We start from the raw sequence: 24,170 nt of genomic DNA, 5'->3' as shown, positions 1-24,170 counted from the left end.
AGAGAAGCTGTGGCTGCCCCATCCCTGGCAGTGTTCAAGGCCAGGTTGGACACAGGGGCTTGGAGCAGCTGCTCCAGTGGAAGGGGTCCCTGCCCATGGCAGGGGTTGGGACTGGGGGAGCTTTAAGCTCCCTTCCCACACAAACCAGTTTGGGATTCTATAAATGAACTCTGCCAGGGCACACAGATCCTAGGGCAAGTGCTCCCATGTTCCTGGGGTATTCAGAGCCCGTTTCAGGGGAGCCACAGGAGATTTGGCTCTTTCAGCACATTGCTTGAGGTTGAAGTTTGAGGTTTTCTCATCGAAGCCTAGTCAGTGGTTATAGCAAAGCAGGTTTTAGCACTAGTACAGCTGTGTGCTTCTGGTGTAACAGAGCACAGCAGTGTATTGGTTGTTAGCTGTGTCTCAGTCCTGGCAATCCTATTTGTGCCACCGACCCTTGCTTTCACCTTTGAAAGCTGTTGCACATCACACTGGGGAGAGGAAGGTGTGCAGCAGCAGGTTGGTACAGGCATCTGTACAGGGCTCACAATGGCAGCGTGTTCACCTTCCTGCAGACTCACCTTGTAGCTGTTTCTTTGCTGTGTGCAGGCACCCATGGCTGAGTCCCTGCAGAGCTGGTTGGGCACCCAGCAAGGAGGCTGCAGGACAGGGTGGATGCTGCCAACCCTGCTCCTCCTCCCTTGCATCCCTGTGGGCTGTGGTTAGTGATGGTCCCTCTTTGCCTTGTGATGCTTGACTCTGCTTTCCAGGAGGCTTCATGGAAGGGACCTGCTGTGGTCCCTGCACCCTTGCTCTGGCCGTTTGATACAGGCCAGCTCATTGCATCAGTGCAAGCACTGCATTTACCTCCCAACAGCCCTGCTGCACCCTTGCAGCAGTGTCTAGCCCACGTCACAGCACATTTGGGTGGCTTCCAGACCAAGGCACAACTCCTAGGAGATCTGAAAGGAAAAGAGGCCAGAAATAGCTGTTCTAGACTCAAGAACTGTGGTTTATATTGGCTCCTGTGGCTACCAGAATCCCTAAATTAAGCTGTGACCTACATTAATTGCTGTCATGCTCCTGGCAGAGATTCATGATGAGCATGTCCAGCAGTGTCCCACACGAGAGCAGCTTCCAGCCACAGCTGGAACATCATCTGTGTGAAAACCAGCCAAGTGAAATGTGCTAAAAATGCTCCAGATCCCTTCCTTGGAGTCCTTGCTGCAAGCAGCCATTAAAATCCCTGTTCTGGATAGCTCTGAGGATGGAAAAGAGGGAGAAAATCTCAGAAACCAACTCTCCTCCATTCATTCTTTAAGCAGTGTGGTGATGGCCCTGATGGGTTCCAAGCTGGTTCCAGCATCGTTGGCACCAGGCATCATTTTAAGCGCTGTGCAGATCAAGAATCAGTGCAGAACAACCAGCCTCATGGTTTAAACTGTATGTGTTTTGCACCAAAAAGAGGTTTCCCCACTGTGCATCACTCCCCATACGCATCAGTAAGACAGTAAGCTTGGAAATATTAGCTGTGAAATATGTAGTCACACATGCTGAGAGCAGGTTAATGAGTGTTAAGCGGGCAAATACAAGGCATAAACAACTGTAGAAACTGGTGCGAAGTCCTGCTGGTGGCTCTTGGGTTTGGGTCTTTCTATTTTAACCGTAGTTATAAATTACAGCTGACAAAGGGGTAAGGAGACTTTTGGAGGATTTCTGTAAAGGGTGGTGTCAATACTGCACTCTTATTTATATCCCTTCTATCCACAGGATTGAAAAAACGTACAAGGAAGGCCTTTGGTATACGGAAGAAAGAAAAGGATACCGATTCCACGTAAGTGAGCTATAAACCACATTAATGCACAGTGATAATGGGGAGAAGCTGATGCCAGGGTGCCAGGACAGGAAGGAAGTCGGTGCACCACAGGCATTCATCATCCTTGGATCAAGCCTTGGAATAACAAATACATTTAAGCTGTTCCCCTTGCACACAGTGGACAGCAGATCAGGTATTTCCTCTGTGCCATGCGGCTCTCCACCTGTTTGCAATTGATGGTGACAGCAGTGATCAGGAGGAAATTGCTCCTCTGGGAGTTTCAGCAGATTAATCCCTGCCCAAGCTCTGTCTGCTGAGGTCTTTTTAGATGCAAATTCCATTTAAGCAGATGCCTGCCCAGGCATTGAGGGGGTGGTGAAGAGCTGTGGTTGGGGCAGGCTCAGGATGATTGAGGGTGTGTGGGGCTCCTTTGGCTTTGATGTGGGAGGTGCTTTTGCTCCCTGGAGGAACACCTGGCAGGGGTCTCCTCACATCTGGGTGCAGAGCTGCTGACAGGGAGCTGAGCCCAGCTCTTGGCTGCCACTGATGTGTTTTGGGGTATATATCAGAGAGCAGTGTGGCAAAGGAGAGGGGGAAAGGCAGTGAGGAGCCCTGCTCCCTCTCCATCATCATACAGGTATTTAACGCCTTGCACAACATAATTCCTGTGGGGGTTCGATTTTATTTTGTTCAGAGTTGTTTTCCTCAGCTGTTTTCCATGTCACTGGTGCTTGGTGAGGTTTCCTCTGCAAAGGGGCAGCCACCACAGCCCTAGCCATGCTCCTGGCACCACAGTCAGCCTGGTTGCATCAGCACCTGCAGGGCTCTGCCCACGGCAAAATGGGGCCTGAAAATACAGGGTACAGCTCGATGATCTTACAGGTCTTTTCCAACCTTGTTCATTCTATTCTATGGAGAACATCCCAAAAGAGGGCTGTGCAGCACTAAGCCATTGTCCTGCTGGCTTGTCACCAGGAATGGTGGCTGTCCATCCCCAAGCAGGCTGTAGGACAGCCGGGAACTCCTTGTATGGCATCATTTATAATTGATCAGGAGGCTAGGCAGCAATCAGGCTACTCTGCATCCTCCTCTTCTGCCCAGGGAAAATCAATGGAGCCAGGTATAGGTCCTGCCTTCAGCCAGTGCTGTGATTTCCATGCTTGCTCGCAGCAGCCGGCTCTTCCTAGAGGGGGGGAAGGTGGGAGCATATGGAGATGATAAATGAATCATGGAGCTTTCGTGATGGCAACGAGTTCGCACAAAGGCTACTGTGGAGGAGACACTTGCAATTAGCAGGCAGCAGTGATTAGCACAGCACAGGGTCACATCCCGGTCATCACCCCAAGTGGCTTTGAGTGCTCTCCAAATCCCACATCGGCAGCTGGTATGGGGCTGGGAGGTGCAGTGAGAGGCTTGGACAGACCCTCTGGTCACCCCCTTGCCATGGATCTGATGGTGGGCACCATGGTGTGGGATGTCCAGAGCTGCTGTCTGGGTTCTGGAATGGGCTGGATTTGCTGTGCAATGGGAAAAGACTTTCCACCCCTTCCCTCCGTCGGTCAAGGGTCTCCATAGCCATTCTAGCTGGGATACAAGCAGGAGGTGACATCCCTGGAGCTCATGCAGTGTGGGGTATATACAGAAGCAGAGCAGATCTGTGCTACTTCCAAAGAATTCTTTGCTGCTTCCAAAGAATTTCATAGATCTTTGTGCAAAGAGGTTAAATATGAGATAAGAGAGACGGGAGGCAGACACCTGTGAACTGGAGATGTTCCATGAAAGGTGTCATCCTCTCAAACTGGAGCTGGATGGGCAGCAGAACCCAGCAGGGTTTCTGTGGTGCCCTGAGCCAGATGTTAACTGCTGGCAGATCTGTGGCAATGCATCAGAGTGGGGCACATGGGAGAGGTGGAGGAGCCGCTTGTTTTTCATGAGCATATTTGTGCTTTCACTAACCAACTTAGCATCCTTGGACAGTGTCTGAAGGTGGCTGCTGAGCCGGACACGCTGCCTGCCATGATCAGGGTCTAAATCCCGTCAGTAGCTGGGGATTAGGATCCCAAGGATCTCCTCAGTTTTCAAATCCATTCAAGAGCAGTGACTGTGCTGCTGCCAGAATAAAACCTCTGACTCACTCTGTATGTCATTTTTAGTGCCTTCTGCAATAGGATGTGCACACAGCATAGGGCTATGGCTGTGGTATGAGTGCAAGGAGGAGCCAACCCAGCTCCTCAGCAGTAGAGTGGGATCATCAGCAGGAGCACTTTAGGAATAAATATAGCGTTTGTCACCTGATAACATGAGATCAGCAGCACTGAGACCTCTGTGTGGGTTTCAGATAGAGCACGTGGCAGGTAATTCAGATTTGCTGATCGCTTCATAATTAAAACCATCTCCACAAGTTAATTGGGAGCTAACACTCTGCTTCTTTCTGTTCTTTACAGAGGGTCACCAGACAGGGATGGCATTGTAAGTATTGCATGGACCTCATCCTGCTTTTCCCTCCTGCTATGGCTCCTTAATTCCCCCATCAGCACTTTGCAAACCATCTCTTCATTTCGGTTTCATGTAGAAAATACGTCTTGGTAAGGAGCTGTTTAATGGCACATCCCGGGATTTCTGCAGGTTTAACAGAGAGAAAATAACAACAAACACCTGAGAGAGCCTTGAGCAGAGGGAGCATGTGTCCGGCTAAACCCCCCTGGCTCCATATCCCCGTTTCCACTCTTGCTAATTGGCTTGGGTCAGATTTGCTGTGGGATGGATGAGTTAAGGGGATGTTGCCAGAGCAGCTGCTTCCAGTGTCTGGTTTTAGGTTTTATATTAAACTGAAAACAAGGAGAGACCCAGTTTTGTTATTTTGATTATTGCTGCTTTGATTTATGGTGTTAGAAATGGCCCTGCTAGACCCGGGTAGTGGAAGGACCACATCTTCTTTTGCCATTAGGTATCAGTTTGGTAAGTGTTGGGTTCAGACCGCGACTGTGTTGGTTGTCATTTCTTGAGCAAATTTAGGTGTTAGAAGCTTACCTTAAAACAATGAGACAGCTCAGCAAGGGGAGTGATGCTGGGGTGACAAAGCCAAACAAAAACAGGGGTATCAAATCTTTGGTTTGGATTTTCTTCCACATCTGACCCCAGATCCATGGCTGTGGGCTCGCCCTGTGTCCATGAGCCACTGGTTAAGAAATAGGGCTTCAAAAGGAGTCTGCAGCTCAGGTAGGGCTGGAACCAAGGCTCTGTTCACAGTAATACACAAATAACATGCAAGGGGCAGCCCAGAGCTGCCTCCTCCCCCAGCAGCAGTGCTGTGGGCAGCCTGTCCTTGCAGGGTTGGGTGAAGGGACCTCGGGTGAGCTCAGATGCCCCCCAGTCAGGCTCATGTTCTTGCTGTTCCATGAGGTTTGCTGTCTGAGCTCAGTGCAGGCAGGAAAGGTCTCCAGTGCTCCAGCAAGCGCAAAGATGGAGAAATGCAATTTTGGGGGTATAAGGAAGCCACTGAATGTATTTGGGGCAGGGGAATTGGAGGACAGAGACATTTAATGTAAGCTCTCTTCCTACAGCATGTGTTCACTGCAGCCACCAGAGTGGCCAAGAGCAAATCACAGAATCCCAGCACATAGAGAAATGGTCATTTTGCCTCTTGCTTAAGTTCCCCCCTCTTAAGTTTCTCCCCTCTTAAATTCTCCCTTCTTAAGTTCTCCCCTCTTAAATTAAGTTTACTTAATGAGTGTTCAACAAAAGCCTTTTTACCCCTCTGGTGTGGAAGACATTCCAGAAGTGGGAAGTGCTGTTGTGTATGGCTGATGTGCATGTGCAGAGCAGCTCACTGCCATCCCAGCTGTGTCAATGCACACGTATAAGAGATGCTCTACTCTTGTTTCCTTGACTTAAAACATGGACATTTTCCTTTCCAATGTCTTGCAGAAGAAAGCAAATGGAGCCCCGAATGGATTCTATGCGGAGATCGACTGGGACAGATACGTAAGTGCTCCAAGGAGCCTCCCCTCCATCCAGCATCCACACAGCTCCCAGTGGGACCTGGGCTGTGCTCACATGCTGCCTTGTGATTCTTGAATGGGGTTAGGCTGCAGAGAGCTGTGATGGGCATCTCTTCCTGCAGGAGGAAAGAGCTGCTCCAGCTTTCCAGGAATGGAATTAGCATTCCCAATTCTTTATTTTGGTTTTGTTTTTGTGCCCTATTCAGAACTCACCTGAGCTCGATGAGGAAGGATACAGCATCCGACCGGAGGAACCAGGCTATATCCTTTATGGCTGGCTTTGCCTCTTGGGTTACCAACTGTAAGATGAGCAGGCCACTGACATAGTTGTTATTGTTATTATCATGCCTAAAGAAGAGCTCTGGGAGACCTTAGAGCAGTTTCCAGTGCCTAATGGGGTCAAGAAGAAAGCAGCCAGTCTGTGATTCTATGCTCATTTCTTTCCCCCTTTTTGCTTCCCTTTTGAGCTGTCATTCCACAGCTCTGACTGGATCCCACAGGGAATTACCTGAGGCAGTAGAGCAGAGGGTGATTTTAATTGCCTTTGATCCACTGCCATGAGATGATGAGGTGTGATGAGCAGTGCCAGGAGCATCCCAGCAGGGCGTCACATGGGGAACGTGAAGTCCTATCCCAACTGTGCTGGGTGCACATGCAATGTTCAAGGCCAGAGCCTGTGCATGGTCCAGGAATGCCGGCACTGATGCACATCACTGCTGGACTAAACCAGGGCTGGCTTTATCACTGTGAGCATCAGTTCCTGCATATGGATAAAGCACTGCAACATCACAGCAGTGGCAGGCACTGCAGGAGGATTTGTTACCTCCACACTAATTCCATCCATGGGAGTTTGGGATAAGCATTTTGGGAGCCCCTCACTCCCACTCCTCAGGGATGCTGGAGCCTTTGAAAGCCAAGGCTCTGCCCCCACAGCAGGAGGAAACCTTCTTTAACTGTGCTCTACCTACCAAAGGAAAGCACTTCTACTCCTCGAGTGAATCCGAAGAGGAAGAGGAGGCGCACAAGAAGTTCAACATCAAGATCAAGCCTTTGCAAGCTAAAGACATCCTGAAGAGCGCGGCCACGGTGGACGAGCTGAAGGCATCAATAGGCAACATTGCACTTTCTCCATCCCCCGTGGTGAGTCCTCATGTTTCTCTCTTTCCTGGGTTACAAAAGCAGTTGTGCTCCTCAGGGCTCATCCCAAGCGACCAGGAAGCTCTTCCTTAGGACGGATGAGTTTCTCTTTATGTACTTATTTATAAGGTCTAGTCTATACGGAACTAATAATGTGACTGCAGGTAGAGCTCAGATGTATTGCAATGATGTTTCCAGTTCAAATGTCTTAAAAATCCTTTTTCCTGCTCATAAAACAAGGCAACTGAGATTGGAATATACTATTCCCTTATTTTTCCCCGTATCTTTCAATGTGACCATCATCCAGGACATAAATTGGATCAACCTTGCCCTCGTTCCCAGGGCTTTCCACACCACCACTATGGGTGTTAGAGGGAAATTTCTCACCCCAGGGGTGACTGTGGGGTTCCTGGAAGGAAAGGTCACCTCTCGTTGTATATACATGGTATAAATACCATCACCCTCTGGTTTCCCTAAGACTTGTCAAGATTTCTGTCATCTCATCCCAATCTGTTCAGCTGTGAAAAGATTCGATTTTTCCCTTTCAGTGGGCTTCAGTGTGGGCTTTAGTGTCTTTTCAGATGAAGCTTTCTGTGATTTATAAATAGCGTGTATCTGAAGTGTGAATGAATCTCAAACCTGAAGCAAAGATGAAATCAAATGAATGTGTTTTATTTCTTCTTTCCAAACCAATGCGACGTGGCCGAGTTTAATGAGAGCATCTGAGTGCCCCCGGCACATCTCTGCTTCCCCTGATGTTTGTCCCTTCTAGCAATGTGCACTCCTGCATGCTTTTGGTGCTGTGACCAGAGAGGTTTAGGGGTCAGAAACTGCAGTTGGCTGCTTTGGGAAGCACAAAAAGACAAAAAGAGGAAAAAACCCAAGCTCAAAATGCAGCAGAAAGGATGGGGGGGAGTTTTGGAGGCTGCAATTATGTGCCTAAAAGGTGGATAATTTTGATTGAGGAAACATCCATGGATTTTCTTATTGTGAAACCAAGCTGATTTTGGTTTTGCAAAGTGATGGCCCCAGCAGTCTGGTACACACATGTATATGTATATAGTGTATGAAACAGTGTGGTTTTGTAAGGAGAGAGGAAATAGTGCAACACATTAAAAATGGGATAGGGAAAGTACTAAGAACCTACAAAAGGGGTCAAGTCTTGGTGCATTCTCCTCCCCTCGTTGCTGTTATTTCAGGCGCCTGCCTGTGGGGTTTGCTGCCCCATCACTACAGGGCGCTCACTGGCCCCTGGGTGTAGCTGGTGTCTGCCACAGCCACTGCAGAGGTGGGAGTAGCTGCTCCTTGATGCTGTGCTGCAGCCGGGGGTGTCGGGGTTCTGGAGAACCTAGGCAAAAATATGGATGTGGAGCATTGGAACGAGTGCAGAGGAAGCCATGGAGCTGCTGTGAGGGCTGGAGCAGCTCTGCTCTGGAGCCAGGCTGAGAGAGCTGGGCTGGGGCAGCCTGGACAAGAGAAGGCTCCTGAAGGGGAGACCTGAGAGCAGCTCCAGTGCCTAAAGGGGCTGCAGGGAACCTGGAGAGGGGCTTGGGACAAGGGCCTGTAGGGACAGGCCAAGGGGAATGGCTTGAACCTGCCAGAACAGGGGAGACTGAGCTGAGCTCTTAGGCAGAAGCTCTTCCCTGTGAGGGTGCTGAGGCGCTGGCACAGGGTGCCCAGAGAAGCTGTGGCTGCCCCATCCCTGGCAGTGTTCAAGGCCAGGTTGGACACAGGGGCTTGGAGCAAGCTGCTCCAGTGGAAGGTGTCCCTGCCTGTGGCAGGGGTTGGAGCTGGAGGAGCTTTAAGCTCCCTCCCAGTCGAACCAGTCTGTGCATATAAAGTGATGCTGTCTCTAGCAGTAAACAGAGCCTGGGGCTGGAGCTGGTGCCTCCCTGTAAAACAGTGCAGACTCTGCTCAGCCTGAAGGTCTCAGGGAAAAGCCCTGTGCCAGGCTGGACAGAAGGAACAGTGCTGCTTCCCTGTGTTGGGATCCAAATCCCATCGCACAGAGCCAAAGGGCGCAGATGGAGAGGTGAGCAGTGCTGCTCCCCAGTACACCGGATCCTGGCAAGCAGCACTGGCCCTGCTGCCTGGGAAAGCACCAGTGCCTGGGCAGGAGCTGGCTGAAGGACTTTTGCATCCAAGGGGGAGTTCCTTGCTTTGCTGTCTGAGTCCATGCCCGTGTCCTGGGCTTGTCTCCTCTTCAAAACCACCTGCAAAGCCGTGCTCCAGCACCACATCCGTCCTGTGCATCACCCTCTTCTGCACGAGAGCAGTGGGATGCTGTGTCCATAGCCACTGTCCTCCCCATCCCTTTGGGATGTAAGCTATGGTGCCTCAGCTTGAAGACAAGCAGGAAACTGGAGATGCTTTTGTAAACTGGTGTTGGCTGCATCCTCCATCTGAAGCCCAGTAGCTTGGGTCTCATTCCTAGCACGTGCAAGTGATGGGACAACCTGCACCTTGCCACGTACCATACCAGCAATGGCCCAGCACCTTCAGGTCTCTTTCCTGTCCTTTTGTCTTTCCTCATACATGACCCTTCCAGTCTATAGCTAATGAGGCCTGTTAATGACAAAGCATGTGAATCCTTCAAATATCCTTCATAATACAAATCTTTTACTTCTCTGTTATCCCTTTATAGAAAATCTCTTATATTCTCATTTTTCATTTGTTTTCTTCCTTTTCTGCATTCTTTTAGAGGAGAAGTCCGGTAAGAAATACAGTTTTTTATCTCTCATAGCTTCTTAACACAATCTTCTCTGGTTTGCACGCTCCCTATTTTGCATGTCTCTAGAGTGAAATGTGAAATGCAAATAACAAATCCTACTGGTTTGGAAGGCGTGCTGTTTGTTTTCCTTCTCCCTTGATTTAACTTGGAGCACTTTACTATGGAGCTAGGCTGGCTTTGGCTGTGCTTAGTCTGGGGGTGTACAGAACCAGGGAATCAACCAGCTTGGAAAAGACCTTTAAGATCACAAAGTCTAACCGCTCCCCAGCACTGCCAAGGCCACCATTAACCCATGTCAAGGTGCCAACCCACACGTCAAACCCTGTGTAGTTTCACCCTGTAGTGGGTGAGGCACATGTTGGACAAGGTGCCTGAGGGCACAGCTTTACCTGGGCATGTTTTATGTGCATCCTTGCACATCAAAAGATGTGAGAAGGCAGAAAACTCCATCAGTGGTCCATGACCTCTGCAGTGCTGCTGTACGCAGTGGTGATGGCTTCCTTGGGAGGACTGGGCTTCCAGTCATTCTAAGCCCAAATTGGGGACATTCAGTTGTTTCACAGGGTTTGGGTTCCTCAGGGGTCTCTCTGGATGCTGCTCTCCCGCTGCCTTATGCCCCATGGCTACAGGGACCCACCGGCAAGGGGTTTGCTCCCACTGGTGGGTGCTGGGAGCTGCGTGGAGGAGGAGCCCCCATGCACTGTGCTCTGTGAGGCCATGGTGAGGGTGTGATGGGTGCGGGGCCTCGGGGTGCTGACCTGTTGCTCTCTGACCAGGTGTCTCTTCTCTCTTCCTTCCTGCTGACCGCAGCGGCGCAGCCCGGTAAGCACCCGTGCTCGCTGCTCCTGCCCCTGCTGCTCCAGCATGGGGGGGGCTGTGGGGGCTGAGTCTGTGCTGGGGTTACGTGGTGAGCGCAGGGGAAGGGGAGCGGGTGCTGGTGCCTTTAGATGCTGTTGTGTGACCCAGGTGATGGTAGGACCTTGTCACTGTCGCCACTGCAAAGTGGTCCCCAGTGATGGGCATCCTCTGTGGCTTGACCTGCATCCTTGCAATCCTCCTGTGGATGATGCTTGCGGATGCTCACTGCCCATCCTACTCCCTCCTCTGCCACGAAGCCCCATTCCCATGGTCCAGGTGGGGGTGGTTTTTGCTGTGCACAAGCCCATGTGTGTTGTATGGAAAAAGGGAGGATTTAGATTGCTAAAAATGCATTATTTAGATCAATCTACAGCCATGAAACATAAGATTCAGGGTTTATGCCATCACCATGGGGTGATGCTGTAAGTGACCCCTGTAAGCCCCTGGCAGTCAGGATGACTTGGAATGCAGCACTTCCAGGTAATGAATCTTCATGGCTAAAAATCCTTTCCAAAGGGTTTTTTATGCTCTCTGTGTGCTGGAAACAAATGGGATTTCACAACACACATGTGCAGCCAGGCATATCTCAGCCATCTACAGTAAATATCACCCAAGACAGGCAATTCCTGCTTCATCTGCTGGGCTGCTTTGCTCCCACTGTGTCCCTCCTTGGCTGATAGCTGCCATGCACCCGTGTCCCTGTGCATCCCTCTTACCTCGTTTGTTTCTAATTCCAGGGGACGATTAAAAGGAATTTATCCAGTAAGTATGCTCTGCAGCCTTCAGAAATAGTTGTTATATGTGTGGTGGTGGCATTGTGGGGAGGGGGAATATAAGGGAGTGGGTTAGGGTTGCTTTACAGTGGTTCTGGCAGAAATGATGGCACCCAAATGCCTTCCTTGAAGAAGGCCATAGGGGACATCCTTGAGGTACCTGTAGAAGCAACTACCTGGTCTAGTTCTCTACAGAAACAAAATCCAACTTAAAACCCAGACCTTTTCCTGCCAGGATCCCCACAGCAGGCAGGGGATGGGACACATACTGTGCATGGTGTAAGCCTCACACCAACATGGGGTCCGGGTGGGCTGGGGGTGATGCTGGGGGGCAGGTGGTGGAACAGCTCTAACCCTGCACTGTCCATCCTGTGCTGCAGATGAGGAGATCACGCGGCCCCGGCGCTCCACACCAACGCCAGACCCTGCCAGGTCAGTGCAGAGTCCATTGGGATCAGCATCCAGCACAGGCACATTGCCCTGATGTGGTCTTTAAACACTGCAGTGGGCAGCTGCGTGTTTGCAGCATTGCTCAGTGGGAAGAACAGGCCAAATCCGGAATCCCAGACTGGTTTGTGTTGGAAGGGACCTTAAAGCTCCTCCAGCTCCAACCCCTGCCACAGGCAGGGACCCGTTCCACTGGAGCAGCTTGCTCCAAGCCCCTGTGTCCAACCTGGCCTTGAACACTGCCAGGGATGGGGCAGCCACAGCTTCTCTGGGCTAGCACTCTGACTCAGTGCTAAATTCACTGGGTATTTACTGCTGTACAAGTACTACCGCCCCATCAGGCAGCTGAGCTGCCCCAGTTTGCATCATCAAGGACACCAATGCAGAAACGTCACTTTGATAACTTCTTAGGCTCATGAGGCAGCCATGTATTTGTGTTTAGTTGTTAAATAAGCTCCGTGGTGCAGGATGTGAGAGGCACAGGGAGCTTTGGGTCCGTGGGCTCTTTGCTTGGATGCTGTGTAAATGAGGAATGAGGGAGGGTGGATGCTCCAGAATATGTCCAACCAAACCCATGCAGAATTGAGGCGCTGATGACAGTGGCATGCTCGTTTCAGGGGCAGAGCTCTGGCTCTCCACAAGAGCAGCAAGGACATCCTTTGTTAGAACCCACCTTGAGCCTACTCTTGGGTAGAGCTGGTATGTTTGTGCTGTGCATATAGATTGATTTAGAAGGCAAATCTCGGGAGGAGAGTACCCTGTGCAGCCACAGAGCTCGGCTCGAGCTGTGCTGGAGCTAAGCATGGTCCAGACCTTGACTTGGTTTTCCCCTTTCCCATGTGGTCTGGAGTAGCTCTGACCAGCCCTGAATGCACAGTGCTTCAGTGGCTGCTGGGGCATAGCAAGGTTCGCACTGCAGTGCTGCAGCTGATGTTCCCACCCTGCTCTCCCTTTTTCCCTGCCCAAACCCCTGGGTTTTGCCTGGTGCCTGTTAGTCTGGAGCATAAACACTCCCTGAAAAGCTCTGTGTCTGCAGGCAAGCACCAGGTCTGAGTGCAAGCTTGACCCTCAGGGTTCCTAAACCTGACCCTCAGGGTTCCTAAACCTGACCCTCAGGGTTCCTAAACCTGACCCTCAGGATTTCTAAACCCGACCCTCAGGGTTTCTAAACCTGACTCTCAAGGTTCCTCTGCCCTTGTCTCCTCATCCCACAGCAAGAAACCTGTGGAGGACCCGGCCGCGCTGGCACCGCTCTTCGGGCCCCCGCTGGAGTCGGCGTTTGAAGAGCAGAAGCTGGATGGTGGGTCAGGGACACGGGGGGCATCTCCTGGCAGGGACCCATGGCTGTGCAGTGCCCTGGGGCTGGCTCACAGCACCCTGCTCTGCCAGCAAGCGGGCAGCCCTGGTCAGTAACCCCTGGAGCTCCTCTTAGGAGAGGAGAAAGGCAAAACTAAAGCAGAACACAAAGGGTGGACAGTTGTGTTACAGGCAGTGTGGGGTTACGTTTATCATCAGCTCCTATAATGGTTTGTGTTGGGAGGGACCTTAAAGCTCATCCAGTTCCAAACCCCTGCCATGGGCAGGGACACCTTTCACTGGAGCAGCTTGCTCCAAGCTCAGTTCAACACTTCCAGGGGTGGAGCATGTGCAGGTTATATAGAAAGAGGCAGAATGTTTAAGTCAATCAGTTAATTGTGTGGTCTTGGGACAGATCCTGAATGAGAGCAGCTGACAGATATCAAAAACACTGCTTTTCAAATGAAGCTCTGGCTATGCCTGTTCACCAAGCTCTGCTGATGTACATCAAAGCCGTGCTGCACACCACAGCATCACACTGATTTAATTGAAGGAGGAGAGGAATGGAGCTCTCTGCATTGCAGCTCCCTGTGCCCATGAAGATGCTATCTCAGTAATGCCATTTCCCCCTAGAAACAGCATTCCCCTGCACAGGAGCAGGATGACACTTTGCTCCCTTCCCAACCTTTCTTTTCCCATAGCTTTCCCAAAGCACATGGAGCTGCAGGGCTTGTTCTCCCCAAAGAAAAACCCCATTCACCCCCTGGAGCAGTTTGTTCCCAGAGAGTTCTCCTCCTCCTGGCTCTGCTCAGCTGTCATGAAATGGCCACTGCCCCTTGTAGCCTGGTTCTGTCTTGTCCTCAGTGATTCCAGTTCATTCTCTTACTCAAACTATGTTTGTGTGCACTTCTCTACATGTACCTCCCCATTCAGTAGTTTAAATGAGATATAAACCAAGGTTTTTCCTCCTGCAATCCCTGTGAATGCAATTGGATCTTTTCCTTTTAAGACCTGGAGGGTTTTTTTCAGTATATCCTAAAATTCCTCATGATTTCTGCAATTAATGCAGTGTCTCACTTAATGTAATAAGCCTCCAAATACATAAACGGCACTGTTTTGTTTGTCAAGCAGCATGAGTGTCAAACTAATTGCACGTTTAACAATCAGGCAAGCCTGTAATTATCTGACATTACAGAACCCCCTCTGTTTTTAACTAATGAGGAGTTGCTGTCACTATTTAGCTTCCTCTTGTCACGCGAGTGTGTCTCGTCTCTGTGTGTTGGTGTTGGTTAAAGACTGTTGGGCTTATCATCACCTTTATATGTGTGTCTGTTTATTTTGCAGCCACTATAGATCAGCCTGAGATATGGGGTTCGGTCCAGCCCATCAACACAAGCATAGAGTCCCCAAAGCTACCGAGACCTTTTCCAACTGGAAGTAAGTGACCATGCAATTATCAACCAGAAATTACTCAATATATACAGAAATTGAATCAAAGCTTTAACTTGTCTTCATCTAAACTCCTGGAATTGTGCAGGTTTTAATCATGTAGCAAGTTAGAGGGTTTTACTTCCCCTGGCTGCAGTGCTGAGGGTGAAGGAAGGACCAGAGGCTGGATAAGGACGGGATGGATGGTACCCAAGGTGGGGGGGATGATGCACAGCCTCCCTGGGGAAATGTGCAAGGTGTAACATCTCCAGGCAAGGCAAGTGGCCTGCATGGAGTCAGGGGTTAAACCTACCCTGCCCCCAGAGCAAGGAGCACCTGATCCTTCATGCTAATGATCTGGTTATTTAGGTTGGAAGCACCGGTTTCTCCAGGCAAACAGCCCTAAATCCCCGGTTTTCATTGGAACTTTTCCCATTGCCTGGTGCAGCTGGGGGAATCACATCTCCTCTTCCTCCCTGTCTGTAAAGTTATTCCTTCCTTGTTCCCCTGCTCTTCCCCCCCCCTCACAAGCTATTAGCACAACCTATTTCGTGCCAAACCCATCCCCAGTCCTGGTGCTGCTGGCTCCCAGTGCTGATGTGGCAAGGTCAAGGCAATGCCTGGTCACACCATGAGCTTGACAGGGGATGGTGATGCTGGTGACTGGAACGGTTGCTTAATCATAGAATCATGGAATGGTTTGGGTTGGAAGGGGCCTGAAGGATAATCTTGTTCCAAGTGAGACAGGGACACCATGGTTAATGGTGCTGGCCTGTATCTAGAGGAGGAGACTAAGCCTCCAGGTATTTAGGACTTGGATGCTATTTACTCAGCATCCTTAGACTTTATGATCTTAAAGGTCTTTTCCAACCTAGTTGATTCTGCATCTGCTTTGCCAAAATACCCAGGTAAAGCAGCACTGGGTTAATTAGCCATGATGTTCCTCCTCCCACATGAGCATCCTGGATTCATGCGGGATGAGCACGTGAGGAATGCGGAGGCAGGTATGTGCCTCAGAGGCTATGGGTTTTAATTAAAATGGTAATTCAGGGTTTTAAATCATCAGTACAATCAAGGACTTAAAAATTAAAACCAACAACTAAAACCCAACTAAAAAGCCATCGGTGATTGTTTGTTGCTTGGTGCTGCCAAATTCTCCTTTCCCAGCAAACCTGCTGACAGGAAACCTGGAGAGGGGCTTGGGACAAGGGCCTGTAGGGACAGGCCAAGGGGAATGGCTTGAACCTGCCAGAACAGGGGAGACTGAGATGAGCTCTTAGGCAGAAGCTCTTCCCTGGGAGGGTGCTGAGGCGCTGGCACAGGGTGCCCAGAGAAGCTGTGGCTGCCCCATCCCTGGCAGTGTTCAAGGCCAGGTTGGATACATGGGCTTGGAGCAAGCTGCTCCAGTGGAAGTGGTCCCTGCCCGTGGCAGGGGTTGGAGCTGCATGAGCTTTAAGCTCCCTTCCAACCCAGCCCATTATAGGATTCCATGATTCCTAATGCACTCCCACTGAATATTTCCCTCTCTCTGCTCTTTTTGCAGCACCTCCACCACTCCCACCGAAAAACATCCCGGCCACGCCGCCACGCACCGGCTCTCCTCTGACAGTGGGAATAGGTAAAAGCCCAGCACCACACTCTGTGTCATTCCACAGCCCTGGAAGCCTGATCCAGGGGCTGCTCTGGGGGCAGGGGGGTAGTGTCCCCGTGTCTGAGTTTTAGATACAGATTTAGTCCTGGTGCACCCTCCTTCCTCTGCATCCGTGATACTTTGGCGGATGCTGCAGTCATGGTGATGCTTTAGGATCCATGCAGAGATGCTTTTAACACCCAATTTGGTGTCATACTGGTGAAATTTATATTCTCTCTTCCCCAGTGCCTTTGGAATGGGTCTCAATTCCAGATCAATTTCATTTCTAGAAATGAGATGCAACATTAGCCTTAAAGTCCTGCTCAAAATTGGCAATAAATAGAGCACTGTTACTACATGTAGCAGCACTGTGCAGTCCACTTATCAAATAACAGGGTATGCAGTGCCTGTCTGTGCTGGGGGATAGCTGGTCCTGCCTTCCCAAATTCCTAGTGCTCACAGGGATGGTGGGAAAAGCTCCCTGGGCTGGGAGAAAGAATGAAACCTGGAACCACAGACAGCCTGAAAGAAGGGTTTGAAAGATGATGTTGAATGCTGCAATAGGACATAAAGTGCTTATAAGCATATAATTCATGCTGCTGGCAGGGTGCTGTCTGCTGGAGGGGCTGGTTTGGGGAAGGAAAGGCTGTTCTCAGTCTTCGTGTGGGGCACTGTATGGGTACAGACCATCTCATTGCACCCACATGTACTGAGCACCTTGGGGGGTCATCACCATCACCATGAAGAAATCCCCTGCTCTGAGCTGACTGCTCTTTCTGTCAGGATTTCATTCATGCTCCCATAGCTTGATTTGTCCATGTAAGCAGCCAGGCTGGCAGAGCGCTCTCCTACAGGCACTAACCAGAGCAGACGTGATGCCCTGCCATGTGTTGTGGTTTATTTGCTGGGGTCTGGTTTGCTGCACACGTCAGCCTGTGCATCAAGCAGAGCAAGCAGCAGAAGTCTCTTTCCCCTTGTCTTAGCAGGACTGTATTTTACCCCTTAAATGTAGAACAGCAGATGGCTCCCCCCAAATGCAGGAACAGGGGTGGGATGCCAACACAAGAAGCCCAGAGGGCATGTTAGTGTTACCCATATGCACATAGCTGTAGCAGGACCACAGTCCTCATTCCATCCTTCCATTCAATCTGTGTAACACAAAGCAGTGGGCAGCTTTCCTGGTGTTAGAGAGCTGCCAGCTCCCCAAGCACCAGCCCTTGGGGAACATAAATGCAAGAAAACAGGGCACCAAAGAAAGGAAGGAGGATCTCCCTCCTTTGGGTGTGTAACACTTTGCTGATGAGCCCTGTCTCTGTGTTGGTTATGAAGTTGGATATGAACAACAACGTGTGATAGCTCAGTGAGCAAAGCCCTAAAATACCCTTATCTGCTGCTGCTTGCAACTGAAATACATACACCTTGTCTGCTTCCCTGCACTGCATGCCCAGTCCTAGTTCTTGAGAGTGTCAAGCCAGCATGTTTAACCAGATGTATTTAGATGTATGTGTTTATAAACAGATATATTTAATGGAGCGTGCAAGAGCTGAGTGTGTAAGTTTAATATCTGCTGATAATTCAGAGTGATGATAATGACGTAGCAACATCATTTGGATGATACAGAGCAAAGGCCGAGAGCCAGCTCCAGACTTTGGGAAGATATGGGACTGTTGCGTGTGGAGCGATGATGATGAGGAAATGTTGGCTCAGGGTGCATGCTCTCTCATACAGTGTATGCATTTCAGTCCAGCGTGGTCCATTCTGCATGGCACATGATGTGATGCAGAAACTTTCTTGCACATGAATTATATTCCCTGTCAGCTTATAAGAAATGGTGGTTTTAAAGCATCTCCTGTAGGAAGTAGCTGATGTAGAGCCCCGTAGAGAATAGTGTGGCCACAGTGCTCTCAATTCATGCTAAGTGTAAAATCAACTACTTTGACCACAGGAGGGGACCAGACAGCAGCAGAGCTCAAAGGTGACAAACTCCCGTCCATCAATGACTTGGACAGCATCTTTGGCCCCGTGCTCTCCCCCAAGTCTGCTGCTGCTAACGCAGGAGACAAATGGGTCAATTTTTCCGATCAATCCCCGGAAAACGCGACTCCGGAGCGGACGCCCCGGGACAAAGCGGGGTCCCCGGCAGCGGGCAGCCCAGTGGCAGCCGAGCCCTCGCGCCCGCTCCCCTCGCCGCTCCATCTGGAAGAGGTTCCCAAGAAGGTCTCGGAGCACCTTAAGGAGGATAACTTGGAGCCGGTCGCCTCTCCCAAAGATTTTGGGCTGGCACAAAGAGCGACCCCACCTCCCCCTCCGCCTCCCACCTACCGCACGGTGGTCTCCTCACCCGGACCGGGCGGCAGCAGCGGCACGGGCAGCACCAGCGGTACGTCCCGCGGCCTTGCCGGTGCTTCGGGGTGGCCGTGACCGCATCCGTCATCCCCTTCCCGCCTGGTTGTGCCTGTGCCCGGCGCCGTGCTCCCACCCAGCCGTCTCGTGCTTCCGCGTCCAGCGTCTGCACTCTGCCTCCTGTGTCCTCCTCTCCCCTGCTCCTTGCTGCGTGTCTGATGGTCGGATGGGTCTGACAGCCTTTCCCAAAGCTTCCCTGAGCTGTCCTTCCCACTTTTGCTACGCACATAAACCCCACCATGCAAAATGTGGCTGTTGCTGCAGTTCCATCCTCAGTAGGTTTCAGAGTGAACATAGGTGGAAACATGTCAGGTGAATGACCTGAGCAAGCCTCAGACCAAGGGGGGTATAAACCTGTTGCAGATGGACAGATCACTGCATATCATCACCCCAGGGTGGCAGATACCAAATAACTCAGAGGCAGCACAGCTCTGAATGGTGCTTGGTCACTCAACCGTGAGAGCTTGGGTGCCCAGGCAGCTCTGGAGGAGCAGTTCCCAGGGTGAACCTCTCACAAGGGCAGAACCTGAGCAGTTTGTGCAGCATGGTGCTGGCCGCCTGGCTCTGCCTGCTGCATTATGAATGTTTGTGTGCCCATCAGGGCAAAGGAGCTCACAGGGGTCAGCTTACACAGTGCCCACGGTGCTTGAGGAGGTGCAACCTGATCGTGCCACTTCAGAGGCTGGTCCCAGGGCACTTTCTGTACCAGTGAAGTGTGATGCGCAAATCCCATCCGCACCAGCAATCCCACATCCATGCAAAGTTGTTTTCTGGAGGATTACCCCTGCAGATGCATGCAGGCAGTGGTGGGAGATGATGGGTGTGTTGGGTGTCCAACCGTTGTCACCAGCCTCCTGTGAGCTTGAAGCCATGCTGTTGCTTTGGGGGTTTGCCACCTCCACAGATGTATGTAGGGTGCTGGGGCCGTCCTCCTGAGTGTGGCTGTTGCTGCAAGTGTGGCTTTGCTTCAGTGATGGTGTCTTTTCTGTGCTGGGTTGGTGGGGTGGGTGAGTGGTGTCTGCGGCACTGGTTGGAGCTGGGACTTCTCCAGGAACTGGCAGCAGGAAAGAGCAAGCTTCTTCCCACACTGCTCCCCACCTCCATGCCAAGTGAGCCAGTGCCATGTGTGAGCAGAGATCTGCAGGATGCAGATGTGCCGGTGGCTCCGGATGGATGGAGGAAACCCACTTGGCGAGGCAGCTCTGCCTGTTTGGGAGGATCCATGTGTCTTCCTCAGGAATCATCTCCTGTCTGGTGTGCTTTGCAGCCCACTCATACCTCAGCCTTACCCAGGACAGCAGGCTCTAAAAATACAGTATTGAAATCCCCTATGAAAGCCCTGGAAATCTTTGGAAAGCTGCATCCTGTGGCAGCAGGTCTGGATGTATAGTGTGGATCCAGCACCATCCCACTCCTGCCCTCTGCACCTTTCCATGGCCACTGTTGCTGCACGCTTCCCTGGGCTTTCACATGCCATGGAGCAGAACCATCCTAGGGCACCTTCCTGCCTTCATGTCCCATGGTTGCCTGGGTTCCTGGGGGTCACCAAGGGCTGGGACCAGCATGGAATCATCCTAGAATGGTTTGGGTTGGAAGGGAGCTTAAAACTCATTCAGTTCCAACCCGCTGCCACAGGCAGGGACACCTTCCAGTAGAGCAGCCTGCTCCAAGCCCAGCATCTAAGTAGGCTTCTGATTCATGCTGGTTTACAACCTGCTGCCACATTTCTTGTTGTAGAGGCTATCTAGAGGTATGTACATGGGTCTCCCAGGGACCTTCAATACCTAAAGTCTAAACCTCCCTGCATGAAAGCTGAGGTCTGGTAGGGCTCTGGCTAGCTGGTGTCTGCTTCTGAGCTGGAGCAAAGGGCACCTTTGAAGCCTCCACCTTCTGACACTCATATAGTGCTGGTAGTTGCTTTCCCTGAATAATTCCTGTTTTGTCAGGCTTTCATTTGGGATAAGGAAGGAAAAATTAACACTCTGGTTCCCAGGTTAGGATTCTAAATAAATAAGGTTTGAATTTTGGAGTTGTGCAAGTGAACAGCCAGGATTTACTGTCTGAACTTACCTGGGGGAACTGCTGTACCTGGAGCAAAACAATCTGCTGAGCATCCTCTTCAGCATCGGATCGCGCTTCTATTTGACTGCAGAAAGTTCCCCTTTGCAGCAAGGCAATAGCTGCTGGGAACCACATGAATCCCAACAGCAGCACCCTCTTCTCTGAAACACTTCCAGAGGGCTGGAAAACACATTAAGCTTCCAGAAAATCTGGTAACCTTGCTCTTCCACTCCTCTTTGTTCAGGCAAAACTTTACCCCTCTGACCAGGACCCCTCATTGCCATGGTGGGGACTGACCCTGCTCACTGCATCTGACACCCCAGGAGCTGGGGCATCAGCATCAGTTGCTGCAGGGAGGAGACATCATTTTCCTCCTGCCCATGTGTGGTTTTCAGGAAAGCCATAAGATTCCTCCATTGCTTTTGCACAGGGATCCTGGCTGAGGGAGTAGAGCACCCGGCACAGATAGGCATTCCCTGTGAGAAATCCACTCTCATCAGCAATGCTGAAAACCAGTTCTCCGTGCTGCAATGCTCTGTGTGGAGCAGTGATCCATGGAAGCGTGTGCAGGGCATGTGTGAGCACCCACACCAGCTCCAGGGGGAGAGCACTCTGGTCCATGCACCCAGATGGGCACAGGGTGGGCAGCTCTGGGTCCAGCCTGCAGTGCACTCACAGTTCTCCTCTGTTGCAGGTTCCTCATCCCCGGCTCGCCCCGGCACACCGCTGGCTACCTGCAGCACCCCACCACCGCCACCGCCCCGGCCCCCCTCCCGTCCCAAGCTGCCCCCCGGCAAGCCTGCTGTGGCCGATGTGGTATGTTCATGGTCAGGAGTGTGGTGTGCACCGGGAGGGGAGGGGGGGTCTCCATTTCCAGCTTGGTTAATGGAGCAGAGCAAGCCAGCTCTGGCTGTGCTGGGAAGAGTGTCTGGCTAGGGGAGGGGGTGACCATCACCATAATGTGCTGGCTGGGCTGTTGGGCTCTGTCCAGGCTGCTTCAGGTAAGTTGTGGAGAGTGTTTATAAAGTTATTGTGGAATCCCAGCCTGGTTTGGGTTGGAAGGGACCTCAAAGCTCATCCAGTTCCAACCCCTACCATGGGCAGGGACACCTTCCACTGGAGCAGCTTGCTCCAAGCCCTGTCCAACCTGGTCTGGAGCACCACCAGGGATGGAGCATGCACTGCACCCTTCTCAGTGCTAAGTGCATTCAAACCATCTAATGGCCATAGAATTCCCATCCTCAGTGGGGATGGGGACTTCAAACACCCAGACCCACAAGATGCTGGGAATCATCTGGTAGTTTTCTAGGTCCAGACTAAAATGCCGTTGACACTAAATGAACTAAAGTTGTTCAGGCTTGCACTAACCCAGTGGGGCTGCCCTGGGATGCCAGTGGCACCGGTGGGCCTGGGGGTACACAGAGGGTTATGGCTTGATGCAAAAGCTTCTGTTTATTTGATGCAAATGTTGCTGTGCATATTTCCTTTAACCTGCTGTTATTTTATGTTTCTCTACAGTCCAGGCCTTTCAGCCCTCCTATTCACTCCTCCAGCCCTCCTCCGATAGCACCTTTAGCCCGGGCTGAAAGTACTTCTTCCATATCTTCCACCAATTCCCTGAGTGCAGCCACCACTCCCACCGTTGGTAAACACATACAGCACTGCTGTTCTTTCCCCTTTTATACTTCTGAATGTCCTTCAATATGGTTCTTTGGGTTGACATTCATTAGCTTTCATCAGGGTTTTAAATGCAAGGGGGGTTTGAGGGGAGGTGTGATGTGTCATGAGCGTGATGCTGCTAGGGAAGCTTGCTCTGTGGCAGCCCCGGATGTTGGGAAAGATGACTGTTTGGTGAAGGCAGAGGTTGTCACCAAGTGAATATAATATACATTGTGATTATGGTCTGTACATTTGGTCAAAGTAAGCTTTTTATGGTGGGAGATGCTTGTGCCTGGAGGGGTGGGGGGCTGGAAGCCAGACGTTGGGATCCAGGAGACAATTAATGCTGTATTTCTTTGAATGACGTAAATTCAAACCTCCCCTTAAAATGGCAGTGGGAAATGGGTCTTGGAAGAGGCTCTTCCAAACCGTTACCTGGACACAGATACAAGTGCTGTAGTTTTCTTTTGAAGTAACGTCCTGAAAATCATGGCTTTTGCCAAACCCCTCTAGGCCCCTCGCTGGGGCCTGAAACAAGAAATGTGAATGAAGTCTGGCTCGCAGCTCCCAGGCTCCATATGCCAGGCCCCCCTGTGCTTCCCCTCCATCCCTTCCAACCCCTCTATCCCTTTCATGCCCTCTGTCCTGGCTGCTGGCGCTCCCTCCTCCTCCTCCATCCCTGCCATCCCACCCGGCTGCCAGCCCTGCTGCCCCTTGCTTCCCGCAGCTCCATCTTCCAGGAACACCCTCCTCCTTTTTCTCTCCTTTCCATGTCTCCTGTGATGAGCGCTCCTGGTTTGTGTGGTGGGGAAGGAGCTCTGCAGCCCATCACTGGTGAGGGCTGGCTGATGGGCTCTGTATGGAGAGCTGGAACCCCCACCCTCTGAGAAGCCGAACCAGGCTGGTGGTTGTGTGTGCTCGGCCATGGTCCTGGCTGCAGCATGTCCTGTTGCTGTCACCTTATGAGCCATGGGGAGTGGTGGCATCACCACCCAGCTCCATGTGCCATGCAGTGGGTGCCATCCCCATGGTGTCCATCCAAACCCTCCCTGTAGGTTTACTGGAGTGTCCAACCTGCGTCTCCGTCCTGTTGTTTGCTTCACTCTCGAGGTGTTGTAGATGCTTGTACCTGTTGCCAGCTGTTGGTCACCGTCACAACGTGCTGTGGGGAAAAGAAAGCATCTCAAGCAAGGGGCTGGCCAGCCCTGAGCATCCCCGGTGTGTCGGTCCTGTCTCTGCCCGTTGTCCTGCAGCTTTGGCTGCTGTTGGTGGGGCTGTTGGTGGCATGGTGGTGACCACGATTTTGGTGGACAGGAGCAGCCAGGCTGAGGACAGGGATGACTGTGGGGTCTTCAGGAGGCAATGGGGGTTGTGTGCTGGTTCTGTAGGCTGAGCAGGCAACAGGTCCTGCTCTCGGGTTAAAAATTATTGTTTTCTCTCTAACACACATATTTTTGTGAACAAAAATTGCTGCTTGATGTTTTTAATGATGTACCCACCCTGAGCAGTGGGGGCTGATGCATACAGAGAGGGTAAGAAGCTGTGTCCACTGGCCTCATAGAATCATGGAATAGTTGGGGTTGGAAAGGACCTTAAGATCATCCGGTTCCAACCCCCCTGCCGTGGGCAGGGACACCTCACACTAAACCATATCACCCAAGGCTCTGTCCAACCTGGCCTTGAACACTGCTAGGGATGGAGCATTCACAACCTCCCTGGGCAACCCATTCCAGTACCTCACCACCCTCACAGGAAAGAATTTCTTCCTTGTCTCCAGTCTAAACCTCCCCTGTTTAAGTTTGAACCCGTTACCCCTTGTCCTATCACTACAGTCCCTAATGAAGAGTCCCTCCCCAGCATCCCTGTAGGCCCCCTTCAGATACTGGAAGCTGCTATGAGGTCTCCACGCAGCCTTCTCTTCTCCAAGCTAAACGGCCCCAACTTTCTC

At 51.4% G+C, this 24,170-nt stretch overlaps 1 protein-coding gene across 5 annotated transcripts in view; it reads left to right on the top strand.

The window, feature by feature from the left end:
• SGIP1 (SH3GL interacting endocytic adaptor 1) overlaps positions 1 to 24,170 on the top strand; it is a 54,109-nt gene that overhangs the window by 18,396 nt on the left and 11,543 nt on the right. For 4 of the 5 annotated variants that reach the window (XM_034064139.1, XM_034064137.1, XM_034064138.1 and 1 more), the window contains exons 3-17: positions 1,753 to 1,816; positions 4,243 to 4,267; positions 5,726 to 5,782; positions 6,006 to 6,060; positions 6,764 to 6,939; positions 9,638 to 9,649; positions 10,478 to 10,489; positions 11,263 to 11,287; positions 11,679 to 11,730; positions 12,960 to 13,045; positions 14,386 to 14,478; positions 16,013 to 16,087; positions 18,045 to 18,479; positions 21,258 to 21,379; positions 22,082 to 22,208. In XM_034064139.1, the coding sequence (XP_033920030.1) occupies positions 1,753 to 1,816; positions 4,243 to 4,267; positions 5,726 to 5,782; positions 6,006 to 6,060; positions 6,764 to 6,939; positions 9,638 to 9,649; positions 10,478 to 10,489; positions 11,263 to 11,287; positions 11,679 to 11,730; positions 12,960 to 13,045; positions 14,386 to 14,478; positions 16,013 to 16,087; positions 18,045 to 18,479; positions 21,258 to 21,379; positions 22,082 to 22,208 (1,416 nt within the window). The remainder of the gene's footprint in view (positions 1 to 1,752; positions 1,817 to 4,242; positions 4,268 to 5,725; positions 5,783 to 6,005; positions 6,061 to 6,763; positions 6,940 to 9,637; positions 9,650 to 10,477; positions 10,490 to 11,262; positions 11,288 to 11,678; positions 11,731 to 12,959; positions 13,046 to 14,385; positions 14,479 to 16,012; positions 16,088 to 18,044; positions 18,480 to 21,257; positions 21,380 to 22,081; positions 22,209 to 24,170) is intronic. The other variant, XM_034064141.1, reaches the window with a different exon arrangement.

This window comes from Melopsittacus undulatus, chromosome 6 (genome assembly GCF_012275295.1).
Source record: "Melopsittacus undulatus isolate bMelUnd1 chromosome 6, bMelUnd1.mat.Z, whole genome shotgun sequence".
Classification (NCBI taxonomy): Eukaryota; Metazoa; Chordata; class Aves; order Psittaciformes; family Psittaculidae; genus Melopsittacus; species Melopsittacus undulatus.
The sequence above is the reverse complement of the archived record's forward strand: the minus strand, read 5'-3'. Positions and strand labels throughout refer to the sequence as shown.